The sequence below is a fragment of the Notolabrus celidotus genome, chromosome 4, assembly GCF_009762535.1.
Source record: "Notolabrus celidotus isolate fNotCel1 chromosome 4, fNotCel1.pri, whole genome shotgun sequence".
Taxonomy (NCBI): domain Eukaryota; kingdom Metazoa; phylum Chordata; class Actinopteri; order Labriformes; family Labridae; genus Notolabrus; species Notolabrus celidotus.
Genome location: NC_048275.1, coordinates 8232647 through 8260331, shown reverse-complemented (window position 1 = coordinate 8260331; position 27685 = coordinate 8232647). Strand labels below are relative to the sequence as shown.

General features: G+C 40.8%; 1 protein-coding gene across 5 annotated transcripts in view; it reads left to right on the top strand.

Annotated features, from left to right (window-relative positions):
- adgrb3 (adhesion G protein-coupled receptor B3) overlaps positions 1 to 27685 on the top strand; it is a 146439-nt gene that overhangs the window by 64798 nt on the left and 53956 nt on the right. For 2 of the 5 annotated variants that reach the window (XM_034681954.1, XM_034681953.1), the window contains exons 5-12: positions 41 to 205; positions 998 to 1162; positions 2955 to 3119; positions 3681 to 3782; positions 12495 to 12601; positions 13450 to 13644; positions 15571 to 15639; positions 20331 to 20439. In XM_034681954.1, the coding sequence (XP_034537845.1) occupies positions 41 to 205; positions 998 to 1162; positions 2955 to 3119; positions 3681 to 3782; positions 12495 to 12601; positions 13450 to 13644; positions 15571 to 15639; positions 20331 to 20439 (1077 nt within the window). Of the gene's footprint in view, positions 1 to 40; positions 206 to 997; positions 1163 to 2954; positions 3120 to 3680; positions 3783 to 12494; positions 12602 to 13446; positions 13645 to 15570; positions 15640 to 20330; positions 20440 to 27685 lie in introns of all 5 variants that reach the window. The other 3 variants (XM_034681952.1, XM_034681950.1, XM_034681951.1) reach the window with 2 other exon arrangements.

Genomic DNA, 27685 nt, shown 5'->3' with positions numbered 1-27685 from the left:
GAGACATTGATTAGGCCTGACGCCCTTTCTGTGCCCGCAGTACACGGTGTATGGGAGGAGTGGTCACCGTGGAGCCTGTGCTCATTCACATGTGGCCGAGGTCACCGCACTAGGACTAGGATGTGTGCCCCTCCCCAGCATGGAGGCAGGGCCTGTGATGGACCTGAGACCCAGACTAAGCTTTGCAACATAGCCCTATGCCCAGGTATAATCAGCCTGCTCTCTTAAATATAATAAAACACTCAATAATGTCCCTGTAGGCATGATGATTAAAAGGATATTTACGATGAAATCATAAAGATGGTCATATTCTGATTTAGAAAGGTCAAATCTTGAGAGATGTATAAAGTTTATTTTACACACAGCCATATTAAATCAACACAGTACTGCAAAGGTGAGTAGACAAAGAATGAATACAGGCCTTGTGATGCATTTAAAGTAACAGTGCTTACAGAATAATGCGGTTCAGGATATCCCATAGAGAGTCAATACTGTATTACTGACGTCAAAATCACTTACTGAAAATTGCCTGCGAATGGTAAGCAGATTAGTGATGATGAGTTTTTCCACACAGTAAATGTTAGCTTTGCTCTGGTAGAATCAGACTCAGTGAAAAGCACTCAATCCTGGATGCTTTCCCTCCATGCAGACAGGGAGGTGGAAGGCAGATGACAAGTAGTTTCTGCAGTTTGTGCCTTTGACATTTTGATCATCTAAATCTTTATATGAAGACATTTTTATGTTAATTCCCCTTTTCCCTTTTGACTATTTTGAGACAATCTTACCTGTAAAATGAATAAACCAAAGCAGGAAGCCAGCAGTACGCTTCTCGAGAAATTTAGTAGGCATGTCATTCTTTTCTTTCCACTCAATGTCTGTTTTATTGGCTTTCCACCTGAGAGAGAATAGTGTTCTGAATATCTCCCCCCCTATTTCTTTCTGCCGTCTTTTTTCCCTTCACATGGGACATGCTTGTTGGGTTGTGTTGGGGCCTCAGTGGACGGACAGTGGCAGGAGTGGAGCTCTTGGAGCGATTGCTCGGTGACCTGTGCCAATGGCACTCAGCAGAGGACCAGGCAGTGCTCAGCGGCCGCCCATGGGGGATCTGAGTGTCGCGGTCACTGGGCAGAAAGCAGAGAGTGCCATAATCCTGACTGCACAGGTAAAATCCTGAGCCTCTTAATTCTATATCCGCTTTGATGTCTAAATTCAAAATCATGAATTTAACATTGAACGAGAGACAAAAAAGCAGCACATCCCATACTCTCTACATCATTACAAACACCAGTACAATGACCACTGCTATCAACCTTAGATGACATTTGCAGCCGGTTTCACTCTGGCTTTTGTGTACTGAAAACAGCAAGAATCAAAGCTTTGTTGGAAGAATCAAGAATGCATTTTGAGACCCTGCTCTATCAAATGGATTTATAAAATCCAGTTAGATATACTGTATGCCCAGTGCATAATTCAGGGTTAGTTGTCCAAACTGCCCGTCAACATTATAGATGTATTAAAGGCTCAAGATGTCAGCTTAGTGGTCCCCATCAGGCTTTGAATTGTCTGATCATGTGAAGGGCCTGAGCACTCTCATAATCTCCAGATGCAATTTATTTTCACAGCAGTATCATAAAACATCTGGCTTTTATTCTGCCGTCTGCTTGTATGTGTGTGACAAAAGGATGTCCTCTCAAATTTTCGGGGAATCAGTGAAAATGTTGTGTAACCAGTCTGCAAAAGCTCCTGCTCTCTCAGACATTTGCATACAATAGTTCAAACCCTTGTGAGTGCCTACGTTCAATTTGTGCGTATGATAATGAAGCAGAAGATGTTGTTGTTTGCCTCACAGTAAGAGGACGCATTATACAATTTATCCATTTAATGAGGCCTGCCTATTTAGCAATTCTTATTTGTTGTTTCCAAGGTAGAGAGAGATCAAACATTAGCCAGACAGGACTGTGGACGCCATCATTTAACGAGCCAGCACGATGTCCATGACTGCTTGAGGCATTGCTTGTTTTGCAGAATGAAAGAGGAATAGTTCAAGGCGACATGTTTTACAGATTAAGCCAAATCGGCTTTTCAGTAATTATTGTGCTAAAAAGCAACAGATATTCTTGTAACATGAAACAGAATAGTCAAAAACAGACTAATTACATCAATAAAGGCCTGCACAGAATTAAATCAATGCTGTGTCTTTCAAAATTGAAAGAATGTCTCCAGGACTGCCAGCAAAATGAGCCCTACGAAACTCATGAGCATGAATCCATCTGAGGAATCAGCTGCTCGACTTCAGTCTCTACTGGGGTTTGATCAATGACTTCAGATAGTTTTAGCCAACAGGTCACAATGCTTTCTGTTTTTTTCTCCTTTCCAAAAGCAGTCCTTGTGACAGAGGTTAGTTGTAGGACACAAAATAGCCCCGCACATGTGAGGGAAGGGGGGGCAAGTGGAGGTTAACACGAGAGTGGAGTGTGTTTCCTGCTCACAGGGTGTTGTACCTCTCCGTTCTGACAAGGGCGTGTGATTTACTACATCGCTGAAGGGAAGCATCTGCTTTTTTGTCAAATGCTCGATTAAACAGTGTTCATCACAAGGGCATAAAACATGCTGCTGGATTTGGAAACTTCAGCATAAATGCATTTTAATATTGGCAAAGTGAGGGCGAATAATCAGCACTCACAGGGCAGCTTCTTTACCCGAACATCATCTCCATTAGTTCATGTTATTTGTTCACATTTGGAGTAAAACTGATAAACAAACTGGGTGTTAGAAATTAGAAATGCAACCAAAACTGAGATAATTTAGATATCACACGCTGATTAAAAGCTTGAATGATTTAGGCTGAAAAATAGCAGGCAGCAGTGTTTAATTTAAGTTGATAGTCGGTTGTTTCTGGCACACATAATGCCTCTGAGAGTATCTGTTGCCAACTGAGACTGATTCTGTTTTAGCTAATGGTCAGTGGAATCCCTGGGGTCCGTGGAGTGGCTGCTCGAAGTCCTGCGACGGGGGATGGCAGAGGCGAGTCCGCGTGTGTCAGGGGGCAGCGGTGACCGGGCAGCAGTGCGATGGCAACGGAGAAGAAGTCAGAAAGTGCAGCGACCAACGCTGTCCAGGTAAGCCAAAGGATAATGAGACTTATGTCGGAGTGAAAGTGGGGAGATAATTATCTCTGTGGAGTGAACGACATAACTCGTTAAGGAAGATCAGCCGAAACGTAATCTGAAGGGGAGATGCAGATAAGTGGATTCTGAAGAGGGGTGGATGAGCATGAATACATTCTAATAAATTAAGATGAAATAATGGAGACACTCTGAGTGTTTCGAGTATCATCAGGACTCATTGTACAATTTTCTTAAAAACCTGTTTTTGAAGTAGAGTCTGAAGCATGAAGTTTCTTTCTTCTGTTCTCTGAAGATTGAAGAGTTCCACAACAAAATTAAAAAAGTGTTTAAACCATGTCGCGCCTACGCTCACAAAAGGTGTGATTATAAAGAAGACACAGTATATTCTAATCCTTTAATGTCTCGCACATATTCACCAACTCTATACAGCTTTGATCTCCTATACTCACATATCTCTTCACATCTAATCTGAGGAAACTGTTGCATCATATTGGCAACGCTGAAACACTTTGTGCACCCATGTAGCTACACCTGTTTCTCTTTGCTTTTCAGCACCCTATGAGATTTGTCCTGAGGACTATGCAGTGTCGATGGTGTGGAGACGGACGCCTTCAGGAGAACTGGCCTTTAATAGATGCCCACCAAACGCTACAGGTGAGAACATGAGATGTACAGTATCTCACAAAAGTGAGTACACCCCTCACATTTCTGCACATATTTAATTATATCTTTTCATGGGACAACACTGAAAAAATTATACTTTGATACAAAGTAAAGTAGTCAGTGTACAGCTTGTATAACAGTGTAAATTTACCGTCCCCTCAAAATAATTCAACACACAGCCATTAATGTCTAAACCACCAGCAACAAAAGTGAGTACACCCCTAAGTGAAAATGTCCAAATTGGGCCCAACATGTCAATATTTTCTGTGGCCACCATTATTTTCTAGCACTGCCTTAACCCTCTTGGGCATGGAGTTCACCAGAGCTTCACAGGTTGCCACTGGAATCCTCTTCCACTCCTCCATGACACATCACAGAGCTGGTGGATGTTAGCGATCTTGCGCTCCGCCACCTTCCGTTTGAGGAGGCCCCACAGATGCTCAATAGGGTTTAGGTCTGGAGACATGCTTGGCCACTCCATCACCTTTACCCTCAGCTTCTTTAGCAAAGCAGGGGCCGTCTTGGAGGTGTGTTTGGGGTCGATATCATGTTGGAATAATGACCTGTGGCCCAGTTTCCAAAGGGAGGGGATCATGCTCTGCTTCAGTATGTCACAGTACATGTTGGTATTCATGGTTCCCTTAATGAACTGTAGCCCCCCAGTGCATGCAGCACTCATGCAGACCCAGACCATGACACTCCCACCACAATGCTTGACTGTAGGCAAGACACACTTGTCTTTGTACTCCTCACCTGGTTGCCCCAACACATGCTTGACACCATCTGAACCAAACAAGTTTATCTTGGTCTCATTAGACCACAAGTCATGGTTCCAGTAATCCATGTCCTTAGTCTGCTTGTCTTTAGCGAATTGAAGAAATGTGAGGGGTGTACTCACTTTTATGAGATACTGTAGCTCTAATTTTTGGTTAATCTGCACTGGTTATAAACTCTGTAGGTTGAGTACTCCATGGATGAATTTGTCTCTTTCTCTTTTTATGTCATTATAACCTATTTCTCACTGTAATGCAGAAATTCAATCCCAGATGCTTTCTCTTTGCTCAGACAAGAAAAATGGAAGGCAGCTGATAAATAATGACTTCAGCTTGTTCTTTGGCATTTTAATAATCCAAATCTTCACAAGAAGACATTTTTGTCTTTTACCCCGCCTTGCCTTTGGCTATTTTGGGAAATTCTTACCATGAAAAATACAAAGCTGAAAACCAGTAATACAATTCTCCAAGGACATGAGCAGCTTATTACTTTTTTTAATTTTCACTTGGTGTCTACAGTTTATTTCTTAATGCTCCACTGATGTAATGTTTATGGAGGTCAGTGGATGAATTAGGCTAAGGCGGTTTGTTTTAATATTCACTCTTATTTTACCCTTTGCAAAAGTGAGTTAAAAATGAAAGAGTGCCATAAAAAGGTAGAAACATTTTGATGTGAATGGTTTTGTAGATTTACTCTGCAATCTTAGGTAAGCGTTATATGCATCATAATGCCATCTGGCTACATTTAAAGGATTTAATAATAGATGTCTTCCTCAATGGTAAGATGCTCTATTGTAAAGATGGAATCAACAAGACATTCTACTTTTTGAAGCTGCCTTCCTAATCTTTGCATTGTGATAAAATCTCCAAAATATCATGAGAGTAAATGTCTGTTGCTAAAATGGAGTCTCTCAGTGTAAGGAAAAAGCCCTTCTTCTCATTTCCACATGCAGACATGCTAGTCAAGGCGACACCCCGCAGTACACAGCTTGTGCAAAAGGACAGAAAGAAATGGTAACTGATTCTGCGAGCATTGTTGAAGGAAAGCACACTGAGGTCTGTTTTCAGATGCTAAGCAGGAGCTTTAATATGTGCAGCGAGAGGAGAGCATTAGAGCAGAGGGTGTGAGTTCTCCGCTTTTGAAAAGACGGAAAAGGAGGGGAGGATAAAAAGGGAAGGCATCCTTCTAAAGCTGCTGTGATACTTTTTGTTCTTGTTGAAGGTCAGTTTGAACAAAGCAGGATGATGTTGTGCTGCTGGCTGCTAAAGGTACATGTTGATAAGACATGGTAAGCTGTTGTAAAACTTTACATGCTGAATCGACATTTCCTCCACAACGGCAAAAGAGCTAACCTGCAAACTGGATGGAGTAGCGAAGGCGCTGTCATTCACAGATGGCTTACCTGCGGCAAAGTTACGCAGAGTGAGATTTACTGGCATGACATTAGCTTTCGGCTTGACATTAGTTTTATGGCTAATAAATGTTTGGCTCTTTGAAGCTATTTCACCTCACAGGAAAGCCTTCTTGCAGCTTTTTCCCTCTTAACCGTGCAGTGTTGATAGAAATAGTACACTTCTACTGATTAAGAATTGAATGTAAACCCTGAGGTGTCTTTGTGTGCCACATCCAGGCCATTCTGTTAGATGGAGACTCTTTTACTCAAACTAATTAGTGTTCTTTACCGAGCCGTATCATAAACATTAAATGCATCGATTCGATTAAAAAGAAAGCTGCTGTGGTTAGATCATGCACCCCATGTACAGATCCTTTATGTTAACTTAATATTAGGGATGCACCGATCACACTTTTTAGGTCCCGATACTGATATCGATACCTGGGCTTTGGTATCTGGTATCTTGATTTTGACAATCTCTATTCCTTAATGTGAGGATAGAATCATGTTTTAGCAACTTCAGGCTTTTCTGACTTTGTTGAAACAATTAAATCCAAAAACCTGTCAGTTTTTTCACACTTTGAATCCATTTATATAAGGTTTCTTCCTTCTTTGCAGTAGGCTACACCTTCAGTAAACCTCCTCCTTTGGACTTCCATTATATTTTTCAGCGCGACTGCCATTCGTCGAAACATTATCGCTGCACATGTTGCAAGTTTCCGGCGGAGTTGCTAGCAAAAGAAGCATGCACCTAATCTGCAGAGCCTCTGTAGTTATCCTCCATCATGCTCCCCTGGGCAAAAATGCACAGACCGGCCGGCGCTGATGACGTAGGAGACGCACATGGATGTTGCAAACACAGAAAAGCATAGAGCTGAGATGAATAGATCTGCCATATAGATCGGCACCATATATCAGCTCCTTGTCACCGATATCCGATCTAGCTTTTTGAGTCCGATCTAGCCGATACTAGGAGCGGATCGCCGCATCCCTACTTAATATCAACTAAAGGTTGCACTGATCATGTAAGACAAACATTTTTTACAGTGCCACACTCTTTTTTTAAAATTTCTGTTTATTTCATTTCATTGTTATTCTAGCAGGAGTGGTCCCATTGAGATACAAAACATATTTTTAAAAGAGCTCAAACAAAGACTGTATCAAAAAATGATCAACAACAGACTAAACAAGCAGCAATTCCAATTGTCAAGCAATTAGCAGCATGTCGCAGCAAAACATGAATACACCAGTTAAAAGATCCTTGGTTATGGTTTTACAATCCTCCAAGCTAATACACTCTGCACTGTTTACTTCTATGTTCCAGCCATAGGCGTTTCTAGCCCATTTTTGGGGGTGCTGAAGCACCTCCCCAGCACCCCTAAAATTTGAGATATATATATTTTTTCCTTTGTGTCCTTTTTAACAAGCTAGAAAAGTTTCAAAACCATACAGTACTTGGTTGGAACGTTATATTTTAACAACAAAAATACAGCAGCTCCACCTCGTTTTACATGTTCAAATGAAAGTCCAAAAAATAACTCCAATGTCAATTTTTGGTATTTTTGGAACTCACTATAGAGGGCTGGTTTACTCCAGAAACATACATACTGTTTATGTATATGTTGAGGAGCTGCTGTATCAAAATGAGTTGTCTTTCCCCAGAAATTAAGGTTACCATGTTGCAGCAAAACATGAATACACCAGTTAAAAGATCCTTGGTTATGGTTTTACAATCCTCCAAGCTAATACACTCTGCACTGTTTACTTCTATGTTCAAGCCATAGGCGTTTCACGCCCATTTTTGGGGGTGCTGAAGCACCTCTAAGTTGAATCCCAGCACCCCTAAAATTTGAGATTTTTTTTTATTTTTACTGCATGTCCTTTTTAACAAGCTAGAAAAGTTTCAAAACCATACAGTACTTGGTTGGAATGTAATATTTTAACAACAAAAACACAGCAGTTACATACAGTTTTACATGTTCAAATGAAAGTCCAAAAAATAACTCCAATGTCAATTTTTGGTATTTTTGGTACTCACTATAGGGGGCTGGTTGACTCCAGAAACATACATACTGAATATGTGTATGTTGAGAAGCTGATGAGTTGTCTTTCCCCAGAAATTAGGGTTACCATATGTTTCTTTTATGATTCCAATCCATGTCTCTTTTGCTGTGGCTCAGCATTTAAATAACCTTTATCAGATTTGATGGTTTAGTCACAGACTTTCCCAAAAAGTGTGATACTTTTCTTTCACAAATTCACAAACAGTGAAATTTATCTTGCCCGGCTCAGCACCCCTAAACATCCGATCCAAGAATCGCCCTGGGTTCAAGCTAGTACTTTATTTTATCAATCCATCCTGGTATTTTCAAGTTGGAGCTGAGCCCTTTGTGTTTGTCAGTGTCAGTGGAAAAATATGTGCACCACATTCCCACAAAATAACAATGTAATGAGGTCACATTTCTGGACAAAAGAACCAAGAACCTTTAGCGCCTGTGCAATAGAAAGCCAGTGTTGCTACAAAATAACCGATAGCAGACATATTTCATGTTTAACCGCAGTGCATCTTCCAGCCTGTCAAAGCTGGCACTGTCCACTAGAAGACCATGATGGACAGTAGTCAGGTCAGGTCAAGTTTATTTGTGAAGCCATTAATCACAGTTTCAGTGTCAGCGGGTTTCACAAAGCCCACATTACAAATCTATACATGAAAACAAAACCTCCCAACCTCTGACACGTAATTAGATCGAGGTCAAGCTCACAAAAGCTTTAATGAGAAAAATGTGAAAAGAAACCGAACAGCTCCCAAATAGGCGTCCCTCCTCCAGCACAGTCAGACGTGTAATTGCTACTGAGAGCGGGTAAACACAGATGAAATATTGATCAGTGAAGGCAACATAACAAAATGTGCGACATGAATGCAGTAAGACTGCTTGGGTGAGGCGTCCAAATGAGTTAGAGGGCATCAGCGCCTACTCAGCTGTGGCCGCTGTCGTCATCAAGGTCATTACAGGGGAACGGCACCCAGTGCAGCAGGGGCGTCAGCAGGGCCTCGGTCATCGGGGATGACAACCGCCACCAGAGGCGAGAAGGGAGGAAAAGTCGAGAGGATACACAAAGGCAGCAGATGAGTTTGTTCACTTTGTATCACTCAAACAAAGCTTCATACATTGGTAAACACAGAAAGTACATTCACTGCAGCCTTCTGTGCAACTAGTCAGACTTTCCAGAAGAAGCAGGGTGCACTCTGCAAGACTGAGGGGGAAAATGCATGAAAAAGGAGAATGCAATGATAGAGAATTAGATTTTTGAGCTCTTTTAAAAAGATTTCCTTATATAAGATCTTTGCATCCTTGTCTTTGTCCTCATGCTTTTGTTATGTGTTTAACTTATGTAGATAAAAGTACAAAAATAAAGTCTTAGTCATTAAAACTACTTCATTCCAGTAGGGAACTGTAAACTAATTATACATAACACCTTATTTTTAATGTTTTGCACTTTAGTTTTATTAAATTAAAGTGAAAAACTAATCATTGTTTTTTCAGATAATTAAATGTCAAATACACTAAGTACCATAATTATCTTTATTTTGGCTGTATGCTTTGACATGCAGTTTTTACCCAACCATCGTCTGATGTTACTTTGCAGAGGAGTTTTGCATGCAAGAGCTCAAGTGCTCTTATTTATGCATCTGTCTAATGAAAGCCCCAAATCTCAATTAAAGTTCAAGCCACCCAACTGAAAGAGCGAGCAATTAAAAACGAAACAACAAGCTTTAAACAAACTCATCCAAGGCTACTGCAGAGAAATACGATCATGCACTCTGCAAACATGAGGCGCCATGCTTCAGGATGAACCGGGTCATGGTATTTGTGACATTAAAGAAAGCTGATACCATTGACGCAATCTTTCATTTTACAGTGAGGGATTTGAGCTGTTTTTCTCTACCCCAGTCCACGAGAGTACTTCTCAGAGAGTATTTTTAGACCCGTCTTATCTCTAACTCCTCAGCCTCAGCCTCAGCTTTTCAGCCCTCTGTCTTTAGGAGGATTCTTTGAATAAAATCTCCCCCTTTAATGGCAGCTGAGTTCAGGAAGCTGTGAAACCAGACAGCGACAGGTCAGTGCCTCGGTGGAGTGCAGCCTTGGTTTTGATCAAGCGCATCTCCACTGACCTATATTTCATACTCAACCTACTCTACTTCACAGATGATGCGAGGACAGATGACAGATTGGTGCAGAATCAAAGCGGAAGCCTCAAGTTGCTGTCTCTGACCTTGTTTGATCCCACCTCGGACACGGATCAAAGCCCAGACATGCGGCTCTAAATAATAGAAAAATATATGTTTCTAACAGATTCTGAAAGTTGGATTTTTTTTCCTTCATTTCCGCTCCAGCTATGATTTACTTTTTCAAAATCAGGACACAAAGAGGTCCGGTACGAGCATTTCACATTACAATGATTTCAGCCTTGGGCAATTTGTATCCTTCAGTGCTGCTAAATCCACATTAAGATTTCAACCTCATGCTGTATAATATTTAAATGAAGGCAGACTAAAGGTCACGAAACACCCTTAAAACAAGTCTTTCCACTGGTCCTTTTAAACCAGGTAAAAAACAACACTAATCTGTCTTTTCAGGCACTCTCCAGCTCAATTAAAACGGTTCCTGAACGTAACATCTTCTTCCCTCCTTTTGCTTTGTGTCTTTTGCCAATTTCCACTTAAAGCACACAGATTCTTTCTCAGTATACAGTGACCTTTAGGAATGTCAGGGCTAAAACACTGAAGTGAATGCCTAATTTCTAGGCACTGAGCCATCGTATAAAACTCTTTTCACAACCTATTTGGAGTGTGAGGGCTTAAAGATGATCAAACAGAAACGGGAAAATATTCTTTTGAACTCCTAAACGCTTCACAACAGGAGATCTGGTGTATAAAAGTAAATAAAACCTCTCAGGTGAAGCCAGTTTGGAGGGAGACAGATGCTTAGTGTGGCGTAAAGCTGTGGGCCTCTCCTGCTGCCCTCTGGTTGTCCCACGGTGCATGGGCACGGGCGCTCCCACTCCCAGCATATTGTAGTGTTTTGTGTGCACTTGCGGCTTCAGTGCAGATCGCCAGGTAGTAACTGTGGAGAAGGTGGGCGTAGGAGGTGTGGATGTGATCTCTCTCTGTCTGTGTGTGCTTGTGTGTTCAAGACTGACTGAGAGACAGATAGAGAGAGAGAGAAGCAGAAGAAGAGATAGCGAAGGGTTCATGTGAAGCACGGATACCAGGGGAAATGTTTTGTACTGTGGGAGTTTTCCTCAGGATGTCAAGCACCTGTGTTGGAGCGTCGGGTTGATGTGTGAAGTGCACTCCACCAGGTCGACAGCTGGGAAGGTGTGATGTCGTCCCCTCTGTAGAATGTGTACGGGGATGTGGGCGGATGTTGGGTGGATCTGCTATTTCGGGATCACTGTTTAAATGCCTGACAGCTATCAGAGCTGAGCGACTGCATGCTTGAATATTCCTCTGCAAGTTTTGTTAACAAAGCTTGAAAGGACTCACATTAAAAAACATGAGACTGGTGAGCTAATGACGAAGCAGCTCTGGTCAGATACTCAGGGTGGAGTAAAAAACCACACAGCATAGTATCACTTCAATTTGTGATGCGTCATTGCTCGGATACAAAGCCGCCAAGTATTGATCTTCCATGATAGAAATTATCACAGCTATATTGCAATCAAAACAAAGCCTTTCAGAAAGACATTAACACTCAGTTCATCTCAAACTTCCTCTTTGTTTGAGAGGCTGCAGAGCTTTAACAGTTACACTGTTTGAATACTTGTGATTGTCACAGGGTCTGGCTGTTATTAGCTTTGTTTGTCTGTGCAACATTGATGGCAATTTCTTATGACAGTGTGAGGCTCTCTATCTGTGTGACAATCCCATTTTCATGCAATACAAACCATGAAGAGAAATCAACAGACTGGAGACTTATCTGAGGGGTCTAGTTTGATCGCAGAGAATTCCTTTGAGGATATAATTTGCAGTTAAATAAGGTCATAAATTGCATTATATTTCAATGCAAGACACACTTTAACTGTTTAAAGTCACGATTATTTCATGCTGATAGAAATGTATCCCAGTAATATGTCATGGGGCCTTCAGGAAATCCTACACCTATCAAATACTGCAGCACTCTCCCTCGAGAAACCTCTCTTGCCCTCTTTCTAAAATGTGCTTCAACTTCCACTGCAAAATTTAATGGGCTCCATCAAATTTTGATGGTGAGTGATGGGCAACAGAAATGGACAAAAGGGAAAAAGATAAATCTCTTTGGAGAGAATTAATTCTACTGTCCTTTTTCTATTTCTCTCTCCTTTATTCCCCGCTCCTAACTCCCTGTCCTCCATCACTTCCTATCCTTTCTTTTGCCTCTCCACTGTTCTTAATCCCACACCCCACCCCCTGCTCTCTCCGCCTGCATCCTCATCCCCTCTCTCATCCTTTCCCCCCCTCTCCAAATCTGTCGCTGTCTCTTTCTCCTCTGCAGGCACCACTAGTCGACGCTGCTCTTTGGATCACCGCGGTATGGCCTTCTGGGAGCAGCCCAGCTATGCTCGATGCATAACAAATGAATTCAGATACTTGCAGCAATCAGTAGGTGCAAAGTCAGCTCCCTTTCACAGCCTCTGTTTGCAATGCATCATAAATTACCTCCCCTGTGTTTTCCCCATCCCCCCACTCTCATCACACTGTAGCCAAAGATTAACCGCTTTCAATAGAGGAGCAAATTAAAACACTGATTTTGCCATTTTCTCTGTGTAATGAACGATCATCATCTTAAACTGTTTGACTCAGAGTTTCTGGCATGTTCTCATGGTGTTGCTGCAGCTTTTTGCACTTTTGCTCCTTTATCACTTCTAAAAGAAGTGTCTTACCTCACTTCCAACTCCATGCTTTATACATTACCTTATGATTTTGATCTGGAACATCTGGATAACAAAAAAGTCAGCCTTATAATAAAGTCAGAGTTAATTTATTCAATGCATTGTAGTCTCAGGGTGTTTGCCTTTAGAGCAGAAACACAATAGATCTTCCACTCCACTGAGTAAATTTGGTAACCCTCCAACACTGTTAAAAATAAAATAATTCAAAAGAGCTGATATAGCACATATAGTCCTGCACCTGAGAACCTGTATTTATGCACATAAACCCTGTGCAATGATGTGAAATCTCATTTCACTTTGCACTTTCTCCCTAAATGTGTGTGTCTTCTGCTCCAGTTAACTCTTTTATTCAGATTGGCTCATCTCAAAACATCCGTGGGCAGAATATATTTCGGCCGAGCTTAGATATAAGTGTCACATAAAGGGCCTTAGAGAGTCGAGTCTTTCATCCTGATTTTTTGCACCCCATTTACTCCAAACTGTGAAGCTTAGCGTCTGTCTCCAAAAACCTGCAGAGGACACCGATGCCCCAAGTTCTGTCTTCTCCTGTTTTTGGAGGTTCAGGGGCACCTTGCGAAAGGCCAGAGGATGCTTGCAGGGGATGGGATGTCCCAGGTGACGAAAAACCTGCTCGACCTCACCCAGAGGAGAAACTTCTACGCCGGTGACCTGCTGTCTTCTGTGGAAATCCTTCGGAACGTGACTGAGACCTTCAAGAGAGCCAGCTATGAGCCTTCTTCAGATGATGTGCAGGTAAGAAGACAGTCAGGGGTTTTTTCAGCATGTTGACTGATGTATGATTTCTATTGTATGCTGGCGTACAAATGTATATGTTATGAAATAATAAATGGAATATGGTAAAGTTAGATGCACTTCTTCTACAAAAGTAATAAATGTGGAAAAATGGGTTTCTAGCACAAACACAGACAAACCCCCACATGGCTCTATTGTGTCCAGAGATCTCTTCCACATCCTAAGCTGTTTCATCTCATCATGTTGGGGTTGACTGCAGCCGTGATCCTCTTTATGTCAATAGGATGATAGAGATTATAGCTTAAGCTCCGCCTCCATCACCAATAAGATAATTTATGTCCTCACAGCTGTGCCATTTTCAAAGACACCCTTCTTGGGCTCCTTTTGGGTCTTTGTGCAGTCCTGTGTGCATGTTGGATTTGTATGTGCATGTGTGTGTGTGTGTGTGTGTGTGTGTGTGTGTGGCTGCTTTTGCATCTGTTGGCTGCGGGTGTTCTTGGAGTGATCTTAATGGGAGGATAATAAATGCTTTGAACAAGCCTTAAACGCTATACATGTGTTAATAACAGACTCAATATTATAGTTCTTCTGAAGGTTGCTTTGTTGCTGTGTCATCCTGCAGAGATGAATGTAATAGTGCTGGAAAATTGGAAAAGTATTACTCTTTTCCATCAGCCATTTACCGTATGAAGGAGGAAACATGCTCGGCTTTAAAGATGTGAAACATCAGTTAATTTTAAAGTCCCATAACACAGTGCTTTTTCCAATTACTTTTTAGAGTCTTTTCAATACATGTTAAAAAAAAGTATACTGGATATTTTTTATATTACAAAATACCCCAAATATTGGAAGTTGTGCTGCTTTTTAACTTCAGAGGGTTGGATGCGGGGAGAATATGAAATAAAATTGCAAAGAGAAAGGACGAATAACAACAAAGATATCCAACATGCACAGATTGCAGCTTGTTCTTCAGTTTTTGATGAAGGTAAATTCATCACCAAAATGTTGAACTCACTTTATTATGCCCCTCAAAAACGCAGTGGTATTTGAACAGCAAAATGTCATGTATGCCCTTCATCTTCCTCCCATTTATCAACAGTTTCCACAGGAGGAAGGTGTGTAGTCTGCAGCTAATACTCTGCAGAGATGAAACCCAAATCTGCCAGCCATGGTCAGGCAATCCCAGGCCCCATTCAGCCATTTTCACACCATAGAAAATCTATGAGATGAGGAAAGCATCCTGTCTCTGGTTATTATGTGAGCTCTATGGTGTGTGTGGGCAGACAGGAGAGCAGTCAGCCAGCCCACCCCCTCCGTGCGTCTCTGCGCTAATGCAGTGTTAAAGTGGGCACATTACCACCAGAGGGAGCATAAGCATTCAAGTAGAAAACAAGATAGCCTGTGTCAAGAGAGAGAGCCACTCCCTCAGGCACACTGTAGACCAGACGAAATAACAAGGCTAAAGATCAGACAGGGGTCCTTATTACTACTGCAGGCATGCACCCCAAGCAGCCCCTGCTCCACGCCGCTGAAAAAGACAATCCACACAGCTGCTCACACATTCCCTTTCATCTTTTTTTTTCTGATTGCAGCTTGTGCTGTTCTCTTCTAGCATTCAATGTTTGCTGCAAGCTGCAGGGGGTTCAATGTGTATTTCTGTCACAGCTGATCCAGAAATTCCACCTTTCTTGGATGGTTTACCATCTTGGTTTCAGTGGCAAATTTCCTAGTGCTATTGAGCCCTGCAGGGACCGTCATTACTCCCTTATAGGAATCCCTGCGATCAGAAATGACAGCGTATCATCTATAAGAGGGCTTTTTGAGTGCAAAGCATTTATGTGTCATGATTTTAAAAAGCATCTTGCTGCAGTGCCTGTAATTCTTGTGTGGGTGTGTTACGTATTTTCCCTTTCATCTTCTCCACAGAACTTCTTTCAAATCATCAGTAACCTCTTGGAGGAGGAAAATAAGGAGAAATGGGAGGATGCACAGAAGGTAAGCATGTTGCTGCACTCTTAGTAAATAATTCAGCTTAGATGGCTGAGTGTTGTTTTACTCAAAAATCGACTCAGAGCTTGTTTGGACTTGCTCAGTCTACATAGCAGAGATAAAGAAAAGTCAGGCAAGTGCTGAGATAATGTTATACTTACACATATCATTGTGAGAGGGCACTTAGCAGGTGTGACATCTGGCCTCGTTTTGAAAGCTACTTCCACAGAGTTCCACTTGGTGGCAGCAGCACTGCCACAGAAACCGTCCAGCCATTAGCACTGCAGGACTCACTCCTCCTGCACACATTGTTTCACCCAGCTGATTCACATCATAGCAACCAGTGGGATAAGAACATGCCCTCAGGTGAATTATATCGTGGAAACAACCTGTTTGGATGTTTTATTGCTTGTACTGATGCAGCTAAGACTAAAATCCCCTGTCTGCCTTTCTCTGGCGTTTCAAGGCAGCTCTGTCATATGGAGAATCTGTTTGAAAGAGAATCAGCCTCAGTATCTAAAGAAAACACGCAGGGGGGTCAGACTGCATCACAGTAGTTCAGAATTTGCGTGCAGTACACTTCACTTTCTTGACACTGTGTTTATCCTTGGAGATTGGCTCCTGGCTATGTCCTCTGTCGGACACATCTCTCAGTTTGAGAGGTGGCAACTCTGGTTTGCAAAACTGCCACCGGTGTCTGAGACAACCTGAACCCTGAAATCACGCACATCCAGACTCTGACAGAGATACCATCTGTGATGACTGCGAGTCTGCAGAGGGCATCTGCTCCGTTGTCACCCTCACTGGTAAATTGACTTAAATTAGGAGTCACCTGCACTCACACACAACTGAGGAGGTGTCTTAAAATCAGTCAGATCTCATTTTTGTCTCCATTTCTCCATGCCTGTCTACAACTAAGTAGGTAGGGGGTGGGGAGTGATTTAAACCCTGCCAATAGTTCCAGTCCTGGCTGTCTCTGCAGGCAGTAAAAGGTGTTCACTCACTGCAGCTTTAGTTTGGCAACCCCTTAAGGTAGGATGCAGATGAGAAGAGCTCACAAAACACTACTTTGGTCATTACAAATGTGTCATGGATGGAAACAGTCGGATCAGAGAAATATAGGAATAGTTGTGTCTGTGATTGAGCACTCAGAGGAGATAGGAGTTAATTATTTCTGTAGTTATTAATGTGCCTGTCTAAAGAGAGCCGCTTCACTTTAGGCATTTCACCAAGCAGACACTGGCTGAAGCGATGATGTCTGATTTCAAAAGATGATGCTTGGACTTCACAGTTATCAAATTTTCTCACTTGCTTTCCTTTTTCTTGCATTAATGAGTGTCCTGAGCTCTGTTTCTGCGACGCCCACACACTGCCTGCTGTGGACATTCAAAAACACTTCCATGAAACACCTCACTATGAGCCTTTACTAGCTGCGGAGTTGGCTCTGTGCACAGATCACTATATATTCACCTCCTGTCACTGTTACCATGGCAAGGAAAGGAAGAGCTCTGTCTACAGAACCTCCACTGCAGCCATTTCCCTGCGCTGCCTTCACATCTCACGGTTGCCATGGAGACCAGCAGAACGAGCATGACTGCACTGTGCGTCAGACATGCCGGAAGGGGCGACGTGATGTGCTTTTCTCCCCCACTATGGCTTTCACTCTGCTGTGTCAGAGGCTCTCAACTTCAGCATCACTGATCCGCTTGCCAGGCTTAGCGGCGGCACATGTAGAGGCATGTGCAAACACACAGAACGCAAGGTGTTATCGAGGAGGGAAATACCTGCCTTAGGTGTTAGTTAAATATCAAACAAGGGGGAGGTGTTAATTGCTAAATGCCACTCAAAGGCTAAATCGTCATCTTCCTCTGAGATCATGCTCAGGATGAGGCGCTCACTTCTGTTCAAATGTCTGAGAGTTGTAAGAGGTAGGCCCACTAACTCAGAGATTCTGTCATGTGGTGGCATTTCACTGTTTCTTCATTGATAAGCAGCAAGAAAGGGAAATGATAGTCAGAATCCAGAGAGACAGCTTGTGATATTTAAAGTTAAAACAACTTCAAAAAACTCTTAACTTCCATCAAACAACAGCCAGTTTTGCCCGTCAGCCACTTCATCCAGAGGTGTGTTAAAAAATGTGGCTAGAGGGGGAATGCCCCTCTTAAAGGGACAGTTTGGTTGTTCTGAATTGGGGTTGTTTGAGGTACTTGTCAATCCTCAAAAAGTTGCCAAAAAGTTCAGCCCCTTTGTTGAGAGAGCAGCCAATGAACCAACCAGAATGGAAGCTAGGCTAACAACCACTACAGACAGAGTCAGCTCTACCATGAGTCAGCTAATTATAACAAACTCTTACTGCAGAACTATTGCATTTTATTTTATTTTTTTATTTTACCTTTATTTAACCAGGTAAGTCATTAAGAACAAATTCTTATTTCCAGTGACGACCTGGCATAAGGCACAGCCTTTACAGGGGTAAAGGGTCAGGGATAACAGTAATGATAAAAACAAACACAAGGGTAAAAACTTTAAAGACAAGTTAAACATGACAGGACAGAACAGAGCAAATAACGAACAGCAACAGCAGGAGTCCAGGATTAAAAGCAGGTGCAGGTGTGTTTAAGAAAGTCCATGAGAGAGTTCCTGAAGGCTGATTTCGAGACGTAGTGGACCAGTTTTAAAGTTTTCTGTTAATTGTTCCAGTCTGTGGCCACAGCAGACTGAAATTATGACAAGTGTGTGTAGATAGAGTGCTTTACTTTGCCGTAAGCAAGCACATTTGGTTCTGCGCTATTCTGACACGCGGCACATACGTCTTCTTCCACCTGCAGTGCCCTGATCAGCTGTCCAGGTCTGTTATGTACGAGTCACTGAATTATTGTGAATTTTTGGATTTTGTTTATATGTTGAGACCTATGTCAATTTCAACCATTTGGGCTGTATTGCTACATGCTACTAATATCTTTTTTTGCCTTTAAATGTAGCACTTTAATTTTCTCTGTACTTTACATTATGGCTTTGGACACACATCTTCATTTCAAACCCTTAAAGCATAAAGCTAAGAAGTTTAACCGTTGCCTTCATCTGTATATAGTTGTGAGAATTATAAGTAGATATGATTAGTCGAGTGAATAATTGCTTTTCATCCTTGTTTGCATACAAATAATTAATACTAGACCTGCATAAGTCAGTGCTCCTCAGTCTCAAAAATCTGGGAAACACCCTTGACTTCATTGTGAAATATAGTTATTAGCATTGAAGTGGCTAAGTGCTTATCTTACCTTTTGATAGTGTTCTAAAATTGGTATCACATGATACTTTAAAAATGGAATGTTTGCATTCAGCTGCTTAATTTTGAAGAGACATATTAGCAGGGAATGGCTGAATGCTGACATCAGCTGCTGAATGGTGGTAGCTAATGGAATGTAAAAACTTAAGTTTATAATGTTACTTTAGGTGCAGGCCCAATCTGTTGATTTATATGTTTTATTTAGTTTTTATGATCTGATCAATCGGACACCATTGAATTAAATGTGATTTCTCAGATTTGACTCATTCAATAAGAATCCATACGCATGATGTTGGATGAAAAATGCAGACCATTCAATGTGGTCATTTCCCAGACAACAACACTGGTTACATATTCACAATAATATCTGCACAGCATGATGAGTCCCTCAAAACATGTTGAAGATTTGTTTCAGCATTTTTCTGGATAGAAAGCACTTTATCAAAATGTGTTAGAGCCTGGCCGTGATTGTTGTCATGTATGGCACAGTCAAAGGACAAATCTGATGTCGCCCAAATCAAAGCCTCTTATTAGATCCTCACCACAAGATTGGCAGCCATGACAGTGGTCCAATCTTCTGAAGGTCATTTATTGGATTAGCAAGCCCTTTGATTTATGGACCCGGAGGAAAGTGCTGACCCGACCAGCAGTAGCACTAGTCGCTGTCCATGGTGCTGAATTCCTGGCTCTGCAGTCTCTCACTGAGTGCTGATGTCCACGGAGCGTCACATGAACCCAGGCAGTAACCCTTGACTTGGCAAAGCCTTTCAGAAGAGAAGCCAACCAGCAACTATGTGTAAAGCCTCATCGCTCTGCTGATGGAACGTGAATGGTTCAATTAAAGCTGCAATTATCAACCCTTTGGTTGTCCATATTTGGTTGATCTATAGAGTGTAAGAAAAGATTCCCATCACAATTTATTTGAGCTCAAGGTTTTTAATTGCAAGTTTTGCACCTTACATCTTAGGATTTAAGAACATTATCAAAATAGCTACTGATTTTCTTTCCGTGAATGAGCTAACCAGTACAATGTTTGACCTCTTTGATATGGTTCAGTCCCACTTGAACAAAGTTGTATGTAAAAGACTGGAAAGACTGGAAAAACTGAGATAACCTAACCTATTTTTCCATATTTCTGTGACCTTGTTTTTCTTGTACAGTGCACTAGTGTTTGGGCTAAGTAGTCACACCTACACACTTGGTTTTGCAGATTTTAACCTCATTTTGTTTTCATGCTCTCTCCTCCCCCTATACTTAATTTAATTTATCTGCTCTTTGTTTGCTATCTTTCGCTTTTCTTTCGATTTTCCTCCTTCCTTTCTTCCAGTCTAAACAGCTGCAGCTGCACTGTAAAGTCATAGCAGCAGTGTTGAAATCTTGACTGTCTTTTTGTCTTTTTTATCTCCTCCAGATTTATCCTGGAGCAGTGGAGCTCATGCAGGTCATAGAGGAATTCATCCACATCGTTGGATTGGGCATGAAGGATTTCCACAATGCCTATTTGATGACTGGGAACCTGGGTAAGAATCAGTCCTCTTCTCCTCCCTGCCCCCAGCCGCTTAGCTCGTTTTACCACTTATTTCTGCTTGACATGGACACATAATCCCTGCGCTCTCCTGATTCCACGTGTCAATTTCCCCACAACCATTAATTTGGGATAAATGCTGCGTGGTTAGGGAGGGGGAGTAAAATTACTGCAAATCAATAATGTTAATTAAAACTGAGCTTGAGGCCTTAATGTGCTAAATTCCTATGAAAACACTTAACACCAAATTCAATATCAGGAGTGTGCAGTGCACGATCCCCCACAGGATGACAGCTCCTCTTTGACAACAACTGCAAAGAAGAAATACACAACAGCACTTCTCAAATTTGTTATACTTCAATACTTTTTATATTTTAATTTCCAAATATTACAAACTGAGTAAAAATGGGAAATCATTTGGTGAAGCAATTTGGTTTTAAAAGTTCCAACAATGTGCATCAGTTTGCTTTTACCTTTACTTTTACTGAATATTCACACACACATTTGCTTTTTATCTGTAATTTTCTGCAAAAATCAAATCCAGTGTTTGTCACACATATATGAAGCTGAAGTAATTATGTCTATATTTTTATATTATTTTATTTTATTGAGTTTGCAGGTCTAAATACATCAGTACATTCTGTGATTCAAATAATTATTCATCTTAATTCCAAAGAATAAAAAATTAAATAAAAAACAAAACACAACAAACAAGCAAAAAACAAAACAAAACAAGGAAATCAAATTTAATTTCATAGATTCTGTGTTGTTCATTCACATTACAGTTATGTTAAATTGACCTCACAGGTAGTTTGTATCCCTTACATCCACTCTGACATGTTTACACTTGTCCACCATACACCTTCACCGACATATAGACTCACACCAACACACACACACACACTCTCACATCAACATTTCTGTATTTGTGTGTATTGTACCTTTAAGAAAGACACAGACAGCAGACCTCAAAGCATGTGTGCAGAAATGCATCAACAGAAGAGATTGTCATTTCTCTGTGAGATCAGCAATCACAGACAAAATACGGGGGGTTCTGTTGAAGGCCATTAAATTGGAAGTGAAATTAGAAGTTATTCTTTGCAGCTGTAATGAGCTTGCAAACATCGTTTCTGCACCGCTGATTGTGGTCCAGATTATAACACCCCCTCTTTGAAACATAAAAAAAAAAGAAGTCCCTGGATGTGTGTCTGTGAGCAATATTTCTCCTCGTGGGTTCTTTTTGCTTCTGTCGCACAGCCTCTCAGATGATCTGAGGTCTCTGTGGCATTTCATTTCTTACTCAGCCATAAATGGTGTCTTACTGGAATGGAATAATAGAACTGCGCTTGTGATTTATTCATGCAAGCCAATGTGAGCATGTACAGCTGTGCTGGTAGGCAATTCCTCGGGAGGAGTGTTTTTTTTTTTTCTTGTGTTCTTTACAATAGCTAACATTTGACCCACTTCTGGCAAACATTCATACTCAGAGCCTCTTTATATTACATGATTTCCATAATGATGAATAGGTAGCCTGAAGAATCGCATACCAAACATGGTAAAATGAATGCACCCATCAAAATGCCATTATGAGAGGCAAATTAAGTAATGGACACTGGGAAATAAGGCTTGAATGCATTTCAAAATGCCAAGCCTTAATGACTTCTTTCTCAGATAAGAGAATAATTCTGTGCCCTTCGCTTTTTTTATACATCTTCCAATTTGGCTTAATGGTTGCCGTCCAATCTCATTGCCATTGCCTCCTCTTAATGCTGGAAAAAGCATTAACACATGACCCTCGTTTCATACACAATATGCAGTCCATTCTGCGGAGAGGACTCTAAATTGACACTTAAGTGTTTTATCCAGATTTAAACAAATTCCTCGAGCAGCAGTGTGGAATGAATGGCTTAACTTGAATGTTAAATATTTGACTCTTATTGCATTAGCCAGTCACATGACTGTCTGGCCTCTCAAGTCTGTGGGCCTATGGATCAAACTGTTCCCATCAGTCAGACGTGATATGACAGAAAATCTTTCGGTCAACATGGAGGGATGACGCAACCCAGAATAGTCTTTTGGTTTTCAGCACTGGCTGGCTGATCAGGGTGCATATTTCAGGGAGGCTGCTGAATCTGAATATTCTGGATTACTTCGAGTAGAATTCATGCGTAGATAAATAAACTTACAGTGTTGACATAACAGATCCAGTACAGTGAATCCAATGTCCCATTATAAGTTGTGATTTATTGTTGTGAGTTGATACAGTTTAAGGACTATTGATTTGTCATATGAAATCAAATCTGGGCTGCATTGTGCTGCAGTGGTGAGCTCTGTTTCTTAACAGTAACAAGGTTTGAGTATGTCTGGGGCCTCTCTCTGTGGAGTATGCATGTTCTCCTTGTACATGCATGGGTTCCCTCTTGTTCCCTCCGGGTACTCCAGCTTCCCCTCACAGTCCAAAGACATGCTGGTTGGTTGTCTGTCTATATGTTTGCCATGTTAGGCTGGCAACCTGTCCAGGGTGTATCATGCCTCTCGCCCAATGACAGCTGGGATAGGCTCCATCCCTCGTGCATCCCCAAACAGGATAAGCAGTACAGATAATAGATGGATGGAGGGAAGTTAAACTTTTAGGTGCACGTTTAGACATTTGTAGGATTTTAAAAGATACAAAGAAACTTGAAGACAGACGATGCATCGTAACCGTCTCTATCACACCACTGATGTTCTCCTGGCTCTTGAATTGTTATTTCAGAGAGGAAAACGTATTATTTCAGACTTTTTATCTCAGCAGAACATAATTGAACAATGTGAGTGTAGGTTAATGAAGCAAAGAACTGAGCCAGACTTCTGGAACTATCAATTTTTAATTTGTTAGTTTTAATTAAGTGATTTGTTTTTCCAAGTTTTGCACAAAAATGTGTCTCTCCAACTTATTGTGCATTGAAGGGGGAGCTACCAAAGCAAACAAGACCATCAGTATAAAGACAGATCATTTATATGGAGTTGTTTTTAATGCCTGAAACAGCTGCTGCAGGATGGGTGTCAGATGCAGGGATTTAAATCATGCTGGATAAACAGCCTTTGTTATTTTATCACTTCTGAGATTCTCAATGGTGAGACTGCTGAAAGGAAACAGGGTGAGACTTTTATTTTGAAAAACACTGCTAACACATGTACAGGACAAAAATGATATTTAAGTTGGATTACATAAAACCAACACATTTCTCTGTCTGCCTGTAAAAAGTTTGATTCTTTTTTCATCCTCTATTAAAGCAAACTTAACAAAAGACAGCTACACAGTGGAACTTTGCATTGCATCTGACCCAGGACTCTAAAAGCATCCATACATATATAAATACAAATACCATATGGGTCAATTAAAGATAAGATAAGATATACTTTATTGGTCCCCCATTGGGGGAAATTATTTTGTTACAGGGGAATACAACAATGTGCTAACATAGTTAAAAAATATAATAACAATAATAGCAATGATAAAGGTAAAATATAATAAAATGAAATAGGTTTAAATTATTAAATCGAATTATTAATTAAATTCAATTAAATTCAATTAAAAATAAATTAATTAAAAAATAAATTGAATGAATAGTTCTGAGGTGTAAATAATAATAATAATAATAATAATAATAATAATAATAATACTTAATTTATATAGCACTTTTCAATACAAGTAACAAAGTGCTTTACAGTGGGCAATAAAAACAAGAAGTGCAAAGCAAAATGAAGCGATTAAAAATAAATGAAATAAAAGCTTTAAAACATACAAAATTATAAAACAGACCCTTAAAATCAGAGCTAAAAGGCTACAAGTGCACTATCAACAAATGAAAGAATACATGATGTCCTTTAATGAACAGGTCAGGAATGCAAGAGTCAATTATTTTTCTGTTTTAATTCAAACTAATAAGCACAATCCCAAAACCCTTTTTAACACAGTGGACAGTCTTTTAAATCCGGTACGTTTGAATCAGCCTGAATCATCGAGTGAAGAATGTTTAAAATTTTTAACCTTTTTTAATGACAAAATCAGCAAGATACAATCAGAAATTGTGGCCCCTGATTGTTTTGCTGATGTCCCCTGTCCAAATCGGGCTATTTTATCAAGTTTTAAACCAGTTTCTTTTAATGACCTCTTGACCACCATTGCACAACTTAAACGATCCTCAAGCCCTGTTGATTTACTCCCTCCTAAATTCTTTGTGGAACTTCTTACTGTGACAGCCCCTTGGTTACTCACAATAATCAACAGTTCCTTGTCCTCTGGTTGTGTCCCGCATTATTTAAAAACTGCATGTGTACAGCCACTCATTAAAAAACCCGGGTTTTTATGATGTTAAGCACTTTGTAACGTCTGTTTTGATAAGTGCTTTATAAATAAACTTTATCATTATTATAAAATAAAATAAAAGCTTTCCTGTAAAAATGTGTCTTGAGTAATGACATAAAACACAGGACTGACTGCAAGTCTGAGCTAAATGAGGTGAGGTGTATGTACAAGAATGGAAATACTTCTTAGGTGCATAGCAACCAGTGAGCTACATGAACATACATTAATCTTAGGCCATCAAATGTTAATTTTTCATTCCCCAACTTGACTTTACTCATTAATTGAAGGACAACACAACTTTTGGACGCCACAAAAATTGATGCTTTGTTATATAACTTTCGAGGAACATGTGATCCTTCTAGCAAGAGCATGTGAATGGTAGATTTATTGTATATTTAAGTGATGCAGGCATATTCCTGAAGCAGAAGCCTTTTGGAGAACTCAAGCACTGAGGGCTTTCTGTGTAATAACTCGAAGATGTGGCAGTAATGAGTTGCTTCTGGCAAGAATCAGAATGGCTGCTGGTGAAAAGCCATCAAGGTCTTGTAGGAAGAGTTTTTTTTAGTAGAAGAACAAACTACAATTTCACCTGATTGTTGTAAATGCCAGAGATGATAACAGCATTGTGCGTTTTCTCTTCATGTTTGCTGAAAGTCTGACTTGCAGACAGAAGGCGTTGCATTAATTCAGTCTTATATAACTGCATGTTTAGAAATCTGTCAGTATAGCAAACTCTATTTTGGTAATACATGAGTGAGACGATCAGACAGGGAGCAGAGGGAGTTCTCAGGGTAATCATTTTACCTCTGGACACAGCACAGACTTTGGTAGCGAGCCACGCAGTAATTCTCACACCAAAGAGCCTCTGTGGCCACGTGGACCTTTTGATTAAAGGAATGGAAAGTTTTGTGGATCTATCGGTGGAGGCCAAGCGCAGAGCATCTGGCTGAGTAAGATATTGCGGCATCATTTCGTCACTAATTTATGGCAGCCTCTTGACACCTAGATAAATACTGGCTGTCACCGGTGCATCGTCCTCTTGTCCTCCTACTTTTAGTCAAATAACCTTGATTGCAAAATGCTCTCCACTCCAGCAAGTTATTCTCTCTCCACATAAGCAAACACTCAGAGGACAAAGTGCAGCTTGGGACATGTTAGAAAATTAAACATCGCTTTGAAGGTGAAAGACATCGTGCACTTTTGACATTTTGTTCTGGCTGTCTATTTCTGGGGCTTTACTTCATGGTGGGGGGAAATATTTAGACATAAATAGTGATTCATATAAATTACAGACACAACGGCTGCAAAAGATCATTAATTTATTGTCTGTGCTAAATGTTTGTGTTGTCAGACTTTGACGGTTAACTTAATGCTGAACCTCTCATGAACGCATTTGGATGTAATGAGCGAGCTATGATTCCCTTTTATGAAAATGAGCCATACAGAGTACACTTAGTGCACTGACTCGCTGTTCGGGAGCATCAAAATCCTAAATGATCGCTTTATTTGTGCTGTCTGGCCCCATCAGGCAAGTGCAAAGCCCCATTTACCTGCAGAATTACCTAGAACTATTCCTAGCACCCTGTTGTGTTTCGCAGTGTGACTAAACCCACACACACACACACACATACACACACGCACGTACGTACGCACGCACACACACACACACACACACACACACTTACCGTTCTTGCTCCGAACATCTGCTGCTGTGAACAGGCCTCTTTGCAAATTCCAGGTCTCGTGGTGCTCTGTGATTTCATGCCCGCTGCTGGATCATCCCAAACACACAGACACACCTTCTGTCACAGATTTCACTCAAACATGGAGTCATGCCAGGATTCAAATTGTATTATTGGCAGAGCAGGAGGAACAATAGAGGTTTTTTGCATCAATGGGAGGATTAGCCTCAGGTTCCCCTCACTGCAGCACCACCTGAACGGGGACTGGATGTGATAGCGGGTTAAAGAACAGCACAGCTTTATCCTCCTCCTTGTAATGCAGAGGCCTTTTCAGTTGATCCTGGGAATTTTGCTTGTCATTGCTTTCGTGCAAAGACTGGCCTTTTATAGCACCTCAGAGGGGAGGTGAGAGAAGGTACGAGTGATTAAGGAGATTAACTGTCTGCCACCTGTCAGGTGCCAGTTGTGGCTTTGAGTTTGCGTATTGTGCTAAATGTGAACATAAACATAGTAAAGATCCTTTTAGGGGTTATTTTAATTATACATTACCTTTTTAATGACATAAAAGTCAGATTGACTGATCAATACATATATTTCTGCAGGTCTCTCTCTTAAAAAAATCCACTCATACTCAAACATAACTGATGTGAATTCATCTCACATTGCACCAGTATAAAACTCAGTCCCATTGTGTTGTGGTGTTAGCCAGAGTATTTAAAGACCTGCCCTGCAATTTGGGTGTGATGGTTCCAAACTTCAGCTGTAGGAGTATTCTGGTTTATATATGGATTACAGATTGTGCCCTTCAAAGAGTACAGAAGAGGTGTTGTTGCACAACCTCTGAAGGATGAAAGTTTGAGCTCTGTTTGGCTCTAATCTGCAGTGTTCAGGCACAGATTTAGCAGGTGAAAACAGGATAATGCTCTGTCCTGAGTGATATAACAATGCAGCAAAAGTTCAATTCCACGTTACTTTGAGGATGCAGAGTAGTTAGCAGGAAAGTTAAACTTTTCTAATGCTGATGACTGAAAACTTGGAAATATCAGCCTAACTGGCTACAATCACTTTGAGTAACACACACTTAAAAGCTACCAACATAAAAGAAATGCCACAGCGCACGTTTGTCATCATTAATTATATTAAGCTACCCATTTTGAAAGTTTTGGTGCAACTAGCTCGCTTTGGTTTGAGCTTATCTGAAATCTAAC